General features: G+C 45.8%; 1 protein-coding gene across 1 annotated transcript in view; it reads left to right on the forward strand.

The window, feature by feature from the left end:
* The window catches only part of NMNAT3 (nicotinamide nucleotide adenylyltransferase 3), a 110535-nt gene extending 106978 nt beyond the window's left edge, over positions 1–3557 (forward strand). The window contains exon 7 of the mRNA XM_058433508.1: positions 1795–3557. Within this exon, the coding sequence (XP_058289491.1) occupies positions 1795–1798 (4 nt within the window). The 3' untranslated portion in view covers positions 1799–3557. The remainder of the gene's footprint in view (positions 1–1794) is intronic.
* Positions 3558–17047: the final 13490 nt, after the last annotated feature.

Genomic DNA, 17047 nt, shown 5'->3' on the forward strand with positions numbered 1-17047 from the left:
CTGCACCTGGACACCTCAAGACTCTACCTTATGTGCCTTTCCTCCTGTTGTGTGGTGTTTCACTATGGTAACCATTGCGTGGATGCAACTGCCTCTGAGGTCTGTGAGTCCTTCAAGCAATACCCCAAACAAGATGTTTCACCAAAGAAGATACATAGATGAATATAATAAGCACATGAAAAGGTGCTCAACACCATTAGTCATTAGAGAAATACAAACCAGAACCACAATGAGATACCATTTTATGCCCACTAAAATAGTTCAAATCAATCTAGCAATCCACTCTTAGATGTCTATTAAAAGGAGGTAAAAACATATGTCCACTCAGACTTATAGGCAAACATCTGTAGCAGCATAATTCACTATAGTAAACACAGGAAGCAATTCAGGTGTCCCCCAACTGACAAATATATAAACAAATGTATTATATCCACGCAATGGGATACTGTTCAGCAATTTCACTAAGGACTAGTGACGCCTGCAACAACATGGATGAACCTCAAAATGAGCTAAGTGAAAGAAACCAAACACAGAAGATACATATTAAATGATTCCATTCACATGAAATTTCTAGAAAAGGCAAAACTATAGAAGCAAAAGCAGGTCAGTGCCTGGGAATGGGATTGACAGCAAGTGGGCACAAGGAAATTTTGGGGGTGATAAAAATGTTCTAAAACTAGATTGTGATGATAGTTGCACAACTGTGTACATTTACTAAGGCTCATCAAACTGTGCACATAAAATGGGTAGATATTGTGTTATTTAAATGACACCTTAATTAAGGTGTTTAAAAGAAAAATTGCCCTGAGTTTCTCCTGCTTGCATTTGAAGTGAAAACTCAGCTCCTCATGGAGTGGCCATCTCCCCCCTGCGGCTCTTTCTGTCTCTGCTTCATCCATGGGGCTTTCTCCAGTTTCTCACCCCACCCTCTTTCCCATGAGTGCTCCAGCAGGTGCTGTTCCCTCTGCCTGGCACGCTTTCTTGCTTCTCCACTTCCTTGGGGTAACTCAGAGTCTTCTTCAACTCTCTACCTCAAGTCACGTCTCGCAGGAAGCTTCTCTGGCTCTGCCCACTGCACTCCTAGCTCCTTGCCCTTCTCCTTGGGGACACTCATCACTCCTGAAACTATTGACTCTTCTCCTAAGTACAGCTTCTGGCTCATAGTGGGTGCTCAATAAATATTTCATAAAATAATGTCTGAATACTCATCTGAATAGTTCTGAGAAGCCCATGATAAACAAACCTGTTTAACTTCGTGTAAACCAGTGTTTCTGAGGCATGTTTTCACAAAGAACCCCCACCTTTTTTTTTTTTTTAAATGGAGTCTCACTCTGTCACCCAGGCTGGAGTGCAGTGGCGTGATCTTGGCTCACTGCAACCTCCTCTGCCTCCTGGGAAGAACCCCTTTTTATACACATATACTTGATAGTACGTGCAACACAATATTTAGAACAGTTTAGTAAGTTACTGTCTAAAGTTTTTCTAGTTTTTTTTTCCTGCTACAAACAATGCTGCAATAAACACTCTTATGCATAAACCCTTAGAAGCCAGTGCTTTTGCTGGATAGATTACCAGGAGTGTTTATTGCTATGTTAAATGGTATATGTACATTTTATTCTAATAGATGTTACCAGATTGTAGACAGTAGATTTTAAGTAAGTTGATTTTTAAAAAAAATAAAAAGCAGAATCCCATAGAGCTGCTAAAATTCTCATTTCCTTATTGCTTTCCAGAGAATCTCCTTCATTATCTTTGATACAAACCTAAGCAAAATCCATTTCTTTATTTCAACAGATAATCTATGATGAAGAATTTCAGGAATTTATTTGCCACAGAGAGATAGAAATTCACGGACAAACATTGTTCCTAGCATTTGCTGGGTGCCTAAGTCAAGCATTATTTTTAATTATTGGCAAAAAGAACTCTTCAAACTGCCTAAATAAAGGAGGTGGGAGCATCAGGTATCATAAGAATGTCAAGAATGGAAGGACCCAATGACAGAACGTATAATAGGTTTCAGGAGAACTGGAAAAAAAAGAAGGAATTGAAGTTCCCTCCCTCTCCCCTCTCTCTCTTCTTCCTCCTCCTCTTCCTTTCTCTCTCCCTTCTCTCTCCCTGTCCTTCCCTCTCTCCCTCCTCCTCCCCTCTTTCTCCCTCTTCTTCCCTCTGTCCATCTCTTTCTTCCTCTCTCTCTCCTTCCTCCTCTCTTTCTCTTTCCTTTTCTCTCCCTCTCTCTCCCTCCTTCTCTCTCTTCCCCATCTTCTTTCTCTTCTTCTCTCTCCTTCTCTCTCCCTATCCAGCAGCCTTAACACCTATGCCCAGATGACCCTCCCCCTTCACCCCTCATCTCAGTGTCATGATTCCAAATTCCCAGAGATATGTGCTATCCCTGAATGGACTTGTTCATCCTTGCCCATGTGGCCATGACTGGCAGGGCGGGGCCATATGTTTCTTCTTCAAACTGTGGCAGTGACATTTCTGTAAAGAGGAAGAGTAAGTAGGAAGAAAGGAAATGATAGGCACCCCAAACACTTGAGTAAGTGCCCCTTAAATCACAAACTAACCCAAGTAACCTGGCATTTTGTGCATATATCCTCTTACTCCTGTTTTGCTGGAGGCAGTGGACTAGGATGGCATGCTGGTGGCCAAACCACACCACTGGAGGGAGAAAGGAAAGCTGGCGGGATGGCACCTGCATGTCAGCCACTCTTCACTGTTCTCCTTCCACTGTGGGCATCCAGGACCTGAGCCTGGCTGGTTGGGCAGAAGCTGGGCCTGGATGAGCCTGACTTCCACAGGGGAGGGCAGAGGAAAGGGACTGAAGCTGGCTGGTGAGCTACCACCTTCAGCCCGATTCTGCAGAGGAACCAGGAAACTCCTGCTCAAGAGGCACATTGAGCTCAGAACTGGGAGCATCGAGCCAGGCATGAGGGCCCAATCCTCTGCAGCCCCAGAACCTTGTCTCCAAAATTCAACCGGCTTCTTGGAAAAAGGATGGCATATTTGTACAAATGGATGCTTATGAGGATTGTGTGGATTTTCATCTCATCTCAAAGTGTCATCTCTTCCAGAGACCTATCTTCCCTAACCAGTACCCTGCACCTCATTCCCCTCAAAGCTGGAGGAGAGCCTGTCCTCTGTTCTCCCGAGCCCCTATACATCCCCAGTCACATCCCCACTCATCCTGGTTATCCCATTTCCATGGCTGTCTCCTTGGCCTGACTGTGTACCTGGTGAGGGCAGGGGCTGTGTTGGAACCAGCTCAGTGTCTCACAGTATGCAGACCAAATACCCCGTGGAATGGCTTCTGGATAGTCTGGTGAAGGCCTAGCATCCACTCCCCCTTTCTAACAACATCCTGAGTTCCTTTTAACAGCTTTTCTTCCTCATCTGGTGGAGCACTGCTGCATGCTCATTCCCAGATTTTAAATCTGAAGTACAGCAACAGACTGAAAAAGACTGGAGTTTGTTCTAATGGCTGTGTTCTAACCAGAACCCAGTATGAGGTCACACTTGTTTTTCTTATTTCCCTCCCAAAAATGTTGTTTAGTGCTTGATAATCCATCTAATAAATTTTCTTATTTCTTAAGTTCTCCAGAATCTGTTTCTGTTCCTTGCATCTTAAACAGAAAGAAGGGTGGGGGATGAAGGAAGAAAGGAAGTGAGGGAGGGAGGGAGGGAAGGAGGGAAAGTAACTCAAACCCTGAGTGAGTGAATGTGTGAAATAAGACCACAGCCTGGCTGGAAAGCCTGCCATCAGCAGGCCAGAAGTGGACAGTGGTGATGGTTGCTGTGATGAGCAATACTGTCTTTCTGGAACAGCCAGAAAAAGCCCAGACATTCACATCTATGTCAACACTGTGCCAACCATGGAGATTATTTCAGAAAATTCTCCCCCAGCCTTCACAAATGTTATCAGGCCCATGGTGTCCTCTGCCATCATAACTAACGGACATCTACTGAGCTCCTGCTAATAGAGACAGGAAGGCCAAGGCCCTGGGCCTCAGATTGCCCCAGATTGCCAGGGTCAGAGTGCAGGGAAGTGGCCAGGGCAACTGAGCTATAAAGATATCTGGGCTCAGGTTCCCAACAGGCAAAGAGCATAAGACTCACCTACAGAGCTTGGTAAAGATGCCGTCTGCTGGGCCCATCCAGACTGTGATTCAGTAACCTGGAGTAGGCCCAGGAATCTGGGCTTTAACAACACCCCAGGACTCTGAGGCAGATGGTCTCTCCTTAGGAGACACACTGAGAATTGAGAGAAGGAAGAAATGCAGGTAGGCATGCCCTGGTGGCAGCAGACAGCTTGGCCTCTGATGAACCTCTGCAGAGCTCCCAGGAGACAGAGCACATCTGCCCTTCATCCCCTCCCAAGATAATTCCTCCCAAAATATCTTCAAATTGTGCTGTAGTCACTCTGGTGTCAAAAGCATTCAATAGCTTCTCATCATCTCAAGAAAAACGCCTGGCTTCTCGGTCGACTTTTGAGCCTCTGAATCTCATCACTTCCTTTTGCTCCTGTCTGTTCTCTAGTTGTTTATCCATGAACCCTCTCACCTGAACATCTTGAGATCTTCTCTGTCACTGTAATAAATCACCGGCTTCCCACCTCACAATCTTTGCCCATACCATTTCTCTGATCTGGAATGCACTCCCCTCTCCTCTTATCCCCTCTTAGTACTATGCAGTTTTTGGGACCCCTTTGAGCCCCGTGTCTTCCAGAAATCTCCCCCTCCTAACTCTGGTCCCCCTCCTCTGACCTCAGGGCTCATGTTGGTGTTACTCTGTATTAGACAACTGAGGCTGACATGGAGGTTCTCTGCCTCTGAATCAGAGTATGTCAGAGAGTCCATGAGGAGAAATCCATGTACACTGCCTGACCTGGAAAGATTGGAATGAAATGGGGTGCAGGCAGATTTCCAGAGCAAGCCTGAGCTGGACTCTCAGGTCTCCAGACCACTGCATCAATTCTCAGTAGCATACCAGGCATCTCGACCCAACCCTAAGCTCTAAGTTAACCAACTGTGTTCTCGCTTCATCACCCCGGTCCTCCCTGAGCCCCTTTCTGTGCTTCTCCTGCCCTCAGGTACACTGTGGTTGCCCACGCATCCAGAGGTCCAAACAAAATGGTTTTCTTAGTTCCTCAGGTGGACCCTAGACTGAGAAATAACCAACTGAAAGGTGTGAATTCAGCAAAGATCACACCCTATCCCACACCTCCAAGGAGGCAACCCAAATAATGACTCCACAGTGTGGCAATAACAGAAAAGAGTGTGGGCTTTGGAATCACACAGACCTGGGTTAGAATTAAGATTTTTTGACTTGGAACTATGTATGTGGTCTTCAGCCAATTACTTACTCTCTCCAAATTTCATTATTTGCATCTGTAAAAGAGTGATAAGAACACCTATCCCATGCTGTGGTTCAAGGATTAAATTAGATAATATATGCAACATATTTGCTACATGGTGACCACGCAAACAGTGGCTGGGATCATCCTTGTCATGGTCTTCATCAGGCTTTATGAAAAAAAATTTCTGAACCTTTCTTTTATGCTCATCACAATCTATCCCAGTGCTCCTGTGTCTTGCCTGGGGCCCCTCCACATCCACTATTTGGTCTGCCAAGGGAAATAAAGGCAAGTACTTTGGCAAGGGCCCTGGGAGCCTACGTGCAGATACAATTATTTTAAGATGGGCAGGATTTTGAATATGCTACTCCCTTGAGTCAGTTAGCTTTTGCTGTGTAATGAACCACTCCAAAATTAAGTGATCTAAAATCAGAACCATTTATTATCTTTCATGAGTCTAACAGTTAGCTGGTACCTCTGGGCAAAGATCAGCTGATCTTGCCTGGGCTCACTTACATGTACAGTGGTGACCGATGGTTGTCTGAGATAATGTGGGTGGCTGAGCCATGTGTCTATCACCCATCAGACCAGCCAGATGTGTTCACCTGGAAGCAGGTAGTAGTGTCCCAAGTGTCTGAGAACAGAAGCTGCAAGGCCTCTGGAGGTTATGCCCAGAACTGACACAACTAATTGCTTCCACCACAAATTCTACTGATCAAAGCAAGTCATGAGGCCAGCCCAAATTCAAGGGGTGGGAAAATATACCCCATCTCTTGATGAGAGGAGCTGCAAAGCATTGTGATTTATGGCCACTTCTGCAATCTACACAGGCCTCAAGCATTTCTCTGCATCCCTTGTGATTCTCAATCGTGCACTAAAGTGAAAATATCTGTTTTAAAATAAAGATGGATGGACAGTTGGAAGGAAGGACAGAAGGATAGTTATATGTGCAATGCTCTATATGAACGAGTGAGTGAATGGGTAGGTGAGTGAGTGAACGATAGGTGAATGGGTAGGCGTTGGGACAATTTCTGTGGAGGTGTATTATGTGGGTAGATAGAAGGAGGTTGTTGTGATAGATGGTGGATTTGTGGCTTAGTGGGAAGGTGATCTTCACACCCCACTCTCATCCCTATAGCCCTGGAGCATGGTGGCACAAGAACAAGACAGCTGTGCCTGTCATTGTATTAGCCCTGGCCATCTCCTGGCAGGCAGAACTCTCCCCTCCCCACCCACTGCACCCCCACTGTGTACTCCATTCCTGCTATGGTGGCTGGCTTTCCACAGAAGCTCACTTATATAACTTTGTTTCCATAACCACATTTCTCTCCTCTTCTTCTTTCCCTTGTAGTGACACTCCTGTGCTTACACCTTTTCAGTGGCTCCCTATTTTCTACAGGATGGAACCCAAGTAGCTTGATACCACCTGTAAGGCTCTCCATGGCCTGGCCCCACCCAACTCTCCAATATTTTCTCCCAGTGTATTGGACCATCTCATCCCTCCTGCCCCCCACTGTTCCCCATTTGCCATGCTGAGCCACATTTGGTTATTCCACTTTCCCTGAAGATGCCAGCTTTCCTATGCCATCAACCACCCTCTTAACCTTGAAGCACATTTTACAATCCTCTACTTGCTACATTTCTGTCTCCCACTGGACTTTGACTTCCTCAGGATTGTGTCTCACTCATGGCACTGCCCTCAGCATCTAGCCCAGTTCCAGGCACCCAGAAGGTGCCCAGAAGTGTTTGCTGAGAGGATTCATAAGCCCACAGCTTTGGCACCTTCCCCTAGTTCTCTCAATGAGTGTCCATTTTAAGCTCATGTTACTGTGTGTCCAGCTCTTGACCAGGTGCTTCAAGGCATACAGAAGGAATTTAAGACAGTCACTAGCCACAAAGCATTGACAGTCTGGGTGAAGGAGCTGAAGCAGGTGTGGACAAGCACTCACGCATGAGAAAAATCTCTGTCCACCGAAGGCAGTAGAAGCAGCACCTCTGGGAGAGCCCAGGGCTCTCTAGATTCAGAGTGGAGATGATGGTGGACTTGAAACATAAGGACTTTGGTGAGTGGAGGATAAAGAGAAGATGGAGAATATTTGGGCCAGGGGATCTAGAGGAAGGGATCTAAGACTGGACTGTGAGGGCACAGAAGACAAAGCCATCAGCACAAGATGGTAATGAAAAGGGAAGTGGGCATAGGGCTGGGAAAAGATGCTGGGGCTGGACACTGGAGGACCTCCAGGGACAAAGAAAAGAAGGAAACTGACTCCTCAAAACGACTCTGTGAGAGTAATGGCTCAGAGACATTATGTGACTGACTGACCCAAGACCACACAACTAGAGAATGGTGGGCCTGGGACTCAACACCAGGCTGACTCTAAAAGCCAGCTCTGTTCATTGCACTGGACTCTATCTCTCCAGAGGCACTGGGGCTTCATAAATATTATTATAATGCTACTGGGAATGTGTTCTCTGTTCTTGAATCAATGTGCTCCTGGCCTATTTCTTATCTTTTTGGAAGTACAGACTCCCTACAAGCTGCCTAAACATCGTGTTTATCCTCTGCTGCTTCTGAGGAGACAAGACAGATACTGAGGCCTAGAGGCTAACCCTGAAGGGGTGACCTTGGCACACTGCTCAAGGCCGCCCCTCTTAGTCACGGGTCAGCATGAGCCCTGATCTGGATTCACTCACAGGGAGGGCCTTAGAGGACTTGATCCCATGCTTCCTGGAAATCAATGCGTGTTTGACCAGCTGCTCCCCTTTCATCTCTTCATGGTATAATTCTGCCCCAAGAACGTAAAAACATTGCTATGGCAAGATTTGTTCTTTTTAAATCTGGCCAGAGCCTGACTAAGGTGCATTAATCTTTAACTGTTTATAGATTTTTCTGTTTAGAATGTATGCCCTGCGCTTTCATTTCACTTGGGGATTCAAGTTCTACTCCTATATTGATGATGACTTGGGAGACTTATTTTCTCTCTGGGATTTCCTTCTGCAGGCTCATTTACCAGGTCCAGCAGGCCAGGATCCCATGGATCTCTGCTTCAATCCAGAAACAATAGGTAGGTAAGACCTTGGGTTTTAGGATCAGACAGAGCCAGACACAAACTGAGTCCCCAGTCCTGCCACTCTACCCATGTGTCCTTGAGCAAGTTATAAAACCTCTCTAAACCTCATGCTCTTCTGAAAATGAAGACCCAATGGAGTTTTATCTTACCCAGCATTCTGCAATCAGCACAAAACCCATAAATAGTCATAACAATTACTTTTGCAAAGTCTAACTCCATGCAAGAACTCCCATCTCATCTCACCCTCCCATCCCTCACCCTTTCCCATCTCCCCTTTTCTTCCAAGGCTAGCTACCTGCTCTTCCTCTATTCACCTTATAGGACCACCTGCCATTCTCACCATCACCGATTGCTTCTGATTAACTCAGTAAGAGGGTGCGGGGTGAAATACACAAAACTACCATCTTCCTTAAAATGCAGGAGGTGGGGAAGGCTGTAAATGTCTATAATTCATATATTTTTCAAATTTACTACTGGCCAAAAATACATTTTAAGAGTTAAACCAAAGTGAAAACACCAAATTGAATAAATTTTCTGATAAGTCTTAAGCCCTCAAGGCCCAAGTACACCAAGTACTTGAGAAAAACTGCTGAAGGTAAGAGATTAAAAAAAAAAATCCTCCCCCACACCTCACCACTGGCTCAATGGCCCTATGGAAAACAAAACAAGCACCCATGTGGATGAATAATCTGCTTACACCTCTCTTCTGTCTAAAACTAACTTGGCAATGGCTGCTCCTAGTTGCCAAGCTTCTCAGATAGCCTGCTCTACCTCCCACTTCAGTCCTTTTATGGGCATGTCACGGGATAGAGAGGCTGACTGGCCACCGGTAGACAGATAAATGATACTGACCCTTACCCCAACTTTCAGTGACTCTAATACAACCAAATTGTCATCGACATCTCACTTGAAAATTCCTTTAGTAATTGCTTCTGACTAAAAAACATTCTTAGATCACTGTCATGGCATCATAAGGGATAGAATCATGACATTCGCAGTCGTTTCATCTACCATGTCTCTCATAGGTTGAAATGGCCACTTAAAGTCTAAAATCAGACTGAAATTCAAAGGCTGACTGTTTCTGATTTCCTATCAGCTATGCCACCACCTGAGATGCTGTTTCTCAGCTGATCCAAGCCCTGAGCAACCATCCTGTTAGGCATCCATAACTCCACCAAAGTCCCCTTAGTCCCACCATCTGGGTTGATGGGCCTCTGAGACGCATAAGGTCTTCACCCCCAAGATAGGGCTGTCAGGACACAAGGCAAGTTCTCCCTGGCACAACCTTGGAACTCATGTGTGGGCTTCTACCAGCTGATGGGTAACCCCTATCCCCAGTCCATATCTATGCTTGCCCCACTGAAACCACAGGATTCCACAGGACCCATGCTCCCTCCTCCAGGAGGCACTTCCCTTGCAAATGGATTGATGTCTACAGGGCTGCAGGACTGGAGAGTCGAGACTGAGGTATATTTGCAGAAGGATGTTAGTCTGGGCAAGTAGGCTGGGATAGAAAAAGTAGAAGGTGTTCTGTTTTTCACAAAACTGCCACAATTAATAGCAGCTGCCACACTGAGTGCCTGGATCTGCCCACTGAACCATGTTGTCATCACTGTGGGCAGGATCCTTGCCAAGTTCTACCTGCTAAACCACCCTTTCCAAGGTGCCCTAGCCATCTAGTGGCAACACAGAAGAGTCTGCCACATGAGCCTGTGGTTGAATAGCAGGAAGGCATGTGAAAGATGACCCTCCTTCCCTAAAACTGGACCCTGACATGACTTAGTGGGGAGCCTACCAAGATGGTGGATAGATATAGCTGCTTACGGGGCCACCTCCCATCTTCCCAGATCCTTGGAAACCCAGCTGTACTCAGAGCCTCGTACATATGGCATTTCTGGTAGCGTGTTACACTGAGCAGCCATTCACATGACATACATCCAGGAATAAGAACTGCAAGTAGAATTTATAAATACAATTTAATTAAAAAAACCCAGAAGTCATATTTGTGTTGAGTAGTTGCATCCCACTCTGATAATTATTCACATGTACAGAGGGGATTAACTGAGGCTTTTATAATGCTGGCTAAATAAGAAAATGACTACTCACTTCTTGGTATCAAAACTCTCCCCCAATGCAAATGCAAATTACCCCAAGATACACTTTTTCACTTGCAAAAATCCAAGAGTTTGAAAACATCATCTGATGGGAAGGCTGTGAGGAAAGAGATGTGTTCATACATTGCTCGTGGAAAGGCAAAATAATACAATCCTATGGAAGGAAATTCAGCAATATCTAGCAAAAGTGCGTTAGGTATTTGCCCTTTGACATAGCAATTCCATTTCCAGGAATCGATTCCAAAAATACACTGGCAAAAATATAAGAAGATTTAACCCACTCACTGCAGCACTGTTTTTTACAGGAAAAGACTGGAAACTACCTATGTATCCACGAGTACGATACTGGTTCCAGAACCTATAGTACATCCACATAAGGGAGCACCATGCAGCTGTAAAAGAGGAGGAAGAGGCTGGGCACGGTGGCTCATGCCTGTAATCCCAGCACTTTGGGAGGCCAAGGCGGGTGGATCATGAGGTCAGGAGGTTGAGGCCATCCTGGCTAACACGGTGAAACCCCGTCTCTACTAAAAATACAAAAAAATTCGCCGGGCATAGTGGCGGGCACCTGTGGTCCCAGCTACTTGGAAAGCTGAGGCAGGAGAATGGAGTGAACCCGGGAGGCGGAGCTAGCAGTGAGCCAAGATCGCACCACTGCACTCCAGCTTGGGCGACAGAGCGAGACTCCGTCTCAGAAAAAATAAAAAAAAAGAGGAGGAAGATCTCCGTGTATTACCACGGAGTAATCTCTAGGATGTTTTACTAAGTTAAAGAAAAGTATATGTTATGCTACCATTTATCCAAAAAAGCAGAGCTGTATACATATATTTAAATTTATATCTTATAATGAAAGAATAAACCATAAAATAAAAGAGATAACCAATGGTATTATATAAAACTTTTTTGGATCCCAATTCAAACAAATACACTGAAAAAAAGATGAGGTAATTGAATACCTGCTGAATATTTGATGACATTAGGAATTAATATTTTTTTCTAGTCATGATGATGTTGTGGTTATATTTCCAAAAAGTGACTCCTTCTTAGAAGCAGTCATCCAAAGAAGTTGCATTGTCCATGCACTGCTATGCAATTATATGTTTTCAGCAAGATAATCTCAGAGGTACCCACAAAAGTGCGCCTTGAGAAGGAACTACCTGTGAATACTCACCAACCCAGACAGACAGAAGCAGATTACTTCCCAGTCCAATATCACTACCTCCTTTCCTTGTTTAGTACAGGAGAAATAAAAAATAAAAATTTAAATTTAAAAAGCCCAGCTATCTGGGTAACATAAGAGAAGCAAAATGCAGAAAAATAATTTCCTATAGCTTTCTAGCCCAAAGTCATAAATTAAGACAGAAAGAATGTTGAGATCACATTAAGGTCTTGCTTATTATATTGACTGACATTTTTATTACTGGAATGAGATTTTTTCGTTCCTTGATATGGTAGGCAGAATAATGGCTCTCCCAAAGTGTCCATATCTTAATCTCAAATAGGCTGGCTACCTTTTTAATGGCAAAAGGGACTCTGGAGATGTGATTAAAGATCTAAGATGGAGAGGTTATCCTGGATTATCTGGGTGGGCATAATGCAATCACATAGGTACCTATACAAAAGGCAAGGGAGTCAGAGAAAAAAATGTAAGGAAGGAAGCAACAGTCCGAATGAAGTGGCCACAAGCGAGGAAATGCAGGCAGCATCTAGAGGCTAGAAAAGGCAAGGAAGAGATATTCCCCTAGAGCCTCCAGAGGGAATGCAATTCTGCCAACACCTTGATTTCAGTCCATGAGACCCATTTCAGACTTCTGACCTTCAGAACTGTAAAAGTTCTTGTTGTTTGAAGCTTTTAAAAAATGAGTTCTTATCTTTGAGAGATACTTTTTGAAATGTCCCCAGATGATATGATATCCAGTATTTGCCTCGAAGTAATTTTGAAAATTGGGTAGTAGGTGGAGATATAGATGAAATGAGATTGGCTAGGGGTTAATAATTGGTGAAGCTAGAGAATGAATCCATGGTGGTTCAATATACTATTCTCTTTAAGTTTACATACGTTCAAAATTTCCTATAATAAAATAAGAAAGAGAGAGAACAAAAAAACGAAAGAAACCCATCTCTTTTACTGTATGTCATGATCTAAGAAACAAATATGTGATTGTATGAAGAGGGTCAGATAGAAAGTAGCTGACTCACTCTGCAGAACCATTTTCTACACAGAAATAAATCCACCGGCCACCCTTGAAAGTGGGTTGAAGATTGTGGGGCCTGTAGACATGGTATGTCATTTGCATGTTTGAATATTCATGAACTCATCAAAGAGGAGTGTCCTCAGTAGACCTCAATGCCCCTCAGCCTCTGTGGCCTCTTGACAAGCTCTCTCACCCCTTACACAGGAAGGCAGCTTTGTTGGGCCACTCTCATCCTTTCAGACATTAACCTCACAGATGGCATGGTGACGGCTCAGAGATTGGAGCAGGGTAATTCTCCATCGCATAACTCTGGAGACATATTTGAACACAGGAAAAAGGAAGATTTTAGAAGTCTCCAAGATAACAATGAGCCCTTGAGAAGAAAAGCAGGGACGTGGTCTGAGAGCCAGGAAAGCCAGATGAGAAATATTTCCTTATACGTTGTAGGAGAAGTACCAGGCCACCTTTCCCCCGCTAGGAGTGAATCTCTTAGAATGGGGCAGACCTGGCAGACAGGATGGGATGAGACTGCAAGTCACCCCCTACCCCAGGATCTTGAGAGAAATATCTTCTGGGGGCTGGGGACAGAACCTCAGGGTCTGTTTCAGGGCTCTCTTCCAACCCCATTGCCTTTGGGAAGCTCTGCCACCCCAACAACTGGGGACCCTGGCAACCTGCTTGATCTGCAGTGATACAGGCATAGTACTGCCCGCCTCACAAGGCAGGTGATTGAGGCATCATTTCATGGGCCTATTTTTCTTTTTTCTTTTTCTTTTTTGAGACGGAGTCTCACTGTGATACTCAGGCTGGAGTGCAATGGCACAATCTTGGCTCACCGCAACCTCGGCTTCCCAGGTTCAAGCAATTATCCTGTCTCAGCCTCCCTAGTAGCTGGAACTACAGGTGTGTGCCAGCACACCTGCCTAATTTTTGTATTTTTAGTAGAGACAGAGTTTCACCATATTGGCCAGGCTGGTCTCAAACTCCTGAACTCAAGTGATCTGCCCACCTCAGCCTCCAAAAGTGCCGGGATTACAGGGGTGAGCCACCATGCCCGGCCCATGGACATATTTTTCTGAGCTATGGTTTATTCCTGTGGAGTTGACTGATCAGCTGAAAAATGAAAAGGCACATTTCCTTCCTATCCTCACAGGGAGGGCCTACAGTGTCCCTGAGCTTCCCTCACTCAGGAGCTCACGCTGGAGATCCTTGGCTCTCTCCTCTCCTCCCCAGCATGAAATTGTCCTTTGTGCCGTCTAACTCACTCTATACACAGGCCAGGGGGGTTTCCCACTGGCCTGGCTCTTCTTTGTGGCCTTGGGAGCAATTTGGGCCTCCAAGAATTGGTTGTAGATCTCTGCTGCTCTTCTTTAAAGCCAGTGAATGAAGTGAACCCCATTAGAGGTGCCTGAGTATACTGACATCTCTTTCTCTCAGTCATTTACAAGTCAGTCATTGCTTTGGCACTCTGGCACACCATTGCTCACCTATCTCCTTGGTCCCCTGGACTATCCTTCCTCCTCTTCATCTCTCTGATCCTGGCTGTCCTCAAGCTCCGGCTAGAGCCTCACCCCGTCCAGGGAGCCCTCACTGATTGCAAGCCCACACAGACACCCTCCTTCTTCTTTACATACTGTGTTCAGTTACTCTTTCTTTGCTTCACACATCCCAAGTAAGATTAACCGAGACAGAAAGGAGCTCCAGAAAATACTTTTTGTTTCTAAATCGAGAACCAAATGGATTAAATCAAGCATAACGGCATGGGCTGAGGAAGGATAACTTTGATGGTACCTGATGCTTCTGAAGAGCATTTCCCATTTCAACTAATTAGACTGATCTTAAAGCCCCAGAAGAGGGGCACAAACCAGCACCCAGGCTCTCCCTTGCCTTTTCCCTCCCTTCTAGGGCTCCTCTGGCTCAAACAGCAGTGGATCTGAACAGTACTCAGTGCCACGCCCTGTAGATTCCTCATCCTTTGCTTCTCAGCACCCTGAGAGGTAGTCAGAGTGTCCCCATTTCACAGATGTGGTAACTAAGCAATCAAGTATCTTACCCCAGATCACTCTGGTAGACAGTGACCCAGCCAGCAGCAGAACAGGCATTCTGCCTCTAAAGCCTACACATGCAGCCTACCCCTTGCTGCAAGAAATAGCACAGCCATCAGGGGCTGTGCCTGGGAGGAGACCCAGAAGGGCAGGAGTGTACTGACCCATTTGGAAGGCTAGACAAAGAGGCGGACAGACAGAAACTGAGTGAAACCAGCTGAATTAAGTGCTGTATGTTCAGCTGACCAGGTCAGAAAAGTGAGGTCAGGTGAGCAGGAGTTATCCAAGAGGGAGGAGTGGCAAGCTTATGGTTCTTTGGGATGGACAAGAAGGACTGGAGAGGTGGGCAGGCCTCTGCCTCGAGCACGAAAGGGCCATTCCAAGCATGGCAGGGAGTCAGAACAGACTTGCCTCTGCTGTGTGCCAGGCACTGTGCTGAGCATTTGGCATAAACCATCTCAGGAGATTCAGCATAAAGGGAGAAGTTTGGGGAGGATGAGAAATCTGGCTAGCTGGGCTGGATGGCATCAGAGAGCAGGGAGAAGAGTTTAGACTAGTTGGAAGTGACCAAGGAATGGCCAGTTCACTGCTTAAGCCTTTGACCAGTGCTCCATTCTGGTAAGTCAGGATGACAAGAAAGCCCAAAGCATGGCTGGCGCTGGTGAGATGCCTTACAGAACCTAGGCCAGGCCCCATCCATCCTTGCAGAGGTGTCTTATTGCACCTTCAGGTTGGAAGGACTGGGATAGGTTGCCCTGAGTGCCCAGCCAAGATGAGCCCTGGGCTGGCTAGGGAGGGACACAGAGCCAGTGCTTGTGTGAACAACTGACGACCTGACCACCCAGAGCCAGACAAAGAAGCAGTGGGAAACAGGGGCCTAGAGCAGTGGCTCTCAACCAGGGCCACCAGCACCCATACCCCAGTGCCTTTGACAATGTCTGGCGACATCTTTGTGTCTGGGTGCCACTGGGATCTAATAGGTAGAGGCCAGGGATGCCACTAAATATCCTACAGTACATAGGACAGCCTCCTGCAACAAAGACTTATGTGGCCTAGAATGTCAGTAGCACAGAGGTTAAGAAACAAATCCTAGTCTAGGGAAAGAGGGTGAGAAGCGCTGAAATCCAAGTCACTGCCTGGGAGGAAGCTGTCTCTACTCTGAGGAAGAGCCTTCTTTTCCTAATTCAGCCTGCACTGTGAGAACACATGTGAGCCCCAGGGAGGCAACCTGGGGAAGGTGGTGCTAGAGGGGAAGAAAATGTTATCTGCTGTCACTTAGGCTGTGATTTGTGCAAAAAGCAATTTAAAAGAGGTAGTCAAAAAGAGGGTCAAAAAGTCAGCCCATGTGATTATGTCATCTCCTTGGTGGCAAATACAGTTAAACCGCTATGACATACCCACGCAGGTGACAAAGGAGATGTGATCAAAGATTTTCATTGCAGTACTGCTTTTAATAGTGAAAGATCAGAAACAATATAGTTTGTTCATCAGGGGACAAGCTGGATAAGCAATGGAATACTCCACAAAATAATGGGGATACTTTCCATGTACAGTTATGGAAAAGTCTCCAGAATATATTAAGTGAATAAAGCAAAGTCCAGAACACCGTGGAGTACAGTGCTGCCATTAGGTGAAACAGGAGGAAACATTAATAAACAGTATATTGCTTACATTTGCATAAAGCAGCAGTGGATCTCAAAGTTGATTGTGCATCAGAATCACCCAGAAGGCTTTTTTAGCCACATGCACTTCAAATAACATCAACCATTTTATTTATTTATTTATTGAGCCAGAGTCTCACTCTGTCGCCCAGGCTGGAGTGCAGTGGCACGATCTTGGCTCACTACAACCTCCTTCTCCCGGGGTCAAGCTATTCTCCTGCCTCAGCCTCCCGAGTACTTGGGACTACAGGCGCCCACCACCATGCCCGGCTAATTTTTTGTATTTTTAGTACAGACGAGGTTTTACCGTGTTGCCCAGGCTGGTGTCGAATTCCTGACCTCAGGTGATCGGCCAGCCTCGGCCTCCCAAAGTGCTGGGATTACAGGCGTGAGCCGCCGTGCCCGGCATCCTTTCTTTTATTTTCGGGAGAGACGTGGAAAGTGCCCCAATTTTCTCGCCCGTAGTTGAACCGCCCAGCTTTCCTGACCCCAGCCACCACCGGCGCGAGGCTTTAGACAAAGGCCTGTAAGTGGCCTCTTTCCTCAATCACGCCAGCACAAACCCCAGGAGATTGTTTCCCAACTCCCGAGTGGCTGCTGAGTGTGAGAAG

Source organism: Hylobates moloch, unplaced genomic scaffold, assembly GCF_009828535.3.
Source record: "Hylobates moloch isolate HMO894 unplaced genomic scaffold, HMol_V3 SCAFFOLD_22, whole genome shotgun sequence".
Lineage (NCBI taxonomy): Eukaryota > Metazoa > Chordata > Mammalia > Primates > Hylobatidae > Hylobates > Hylobates moloch.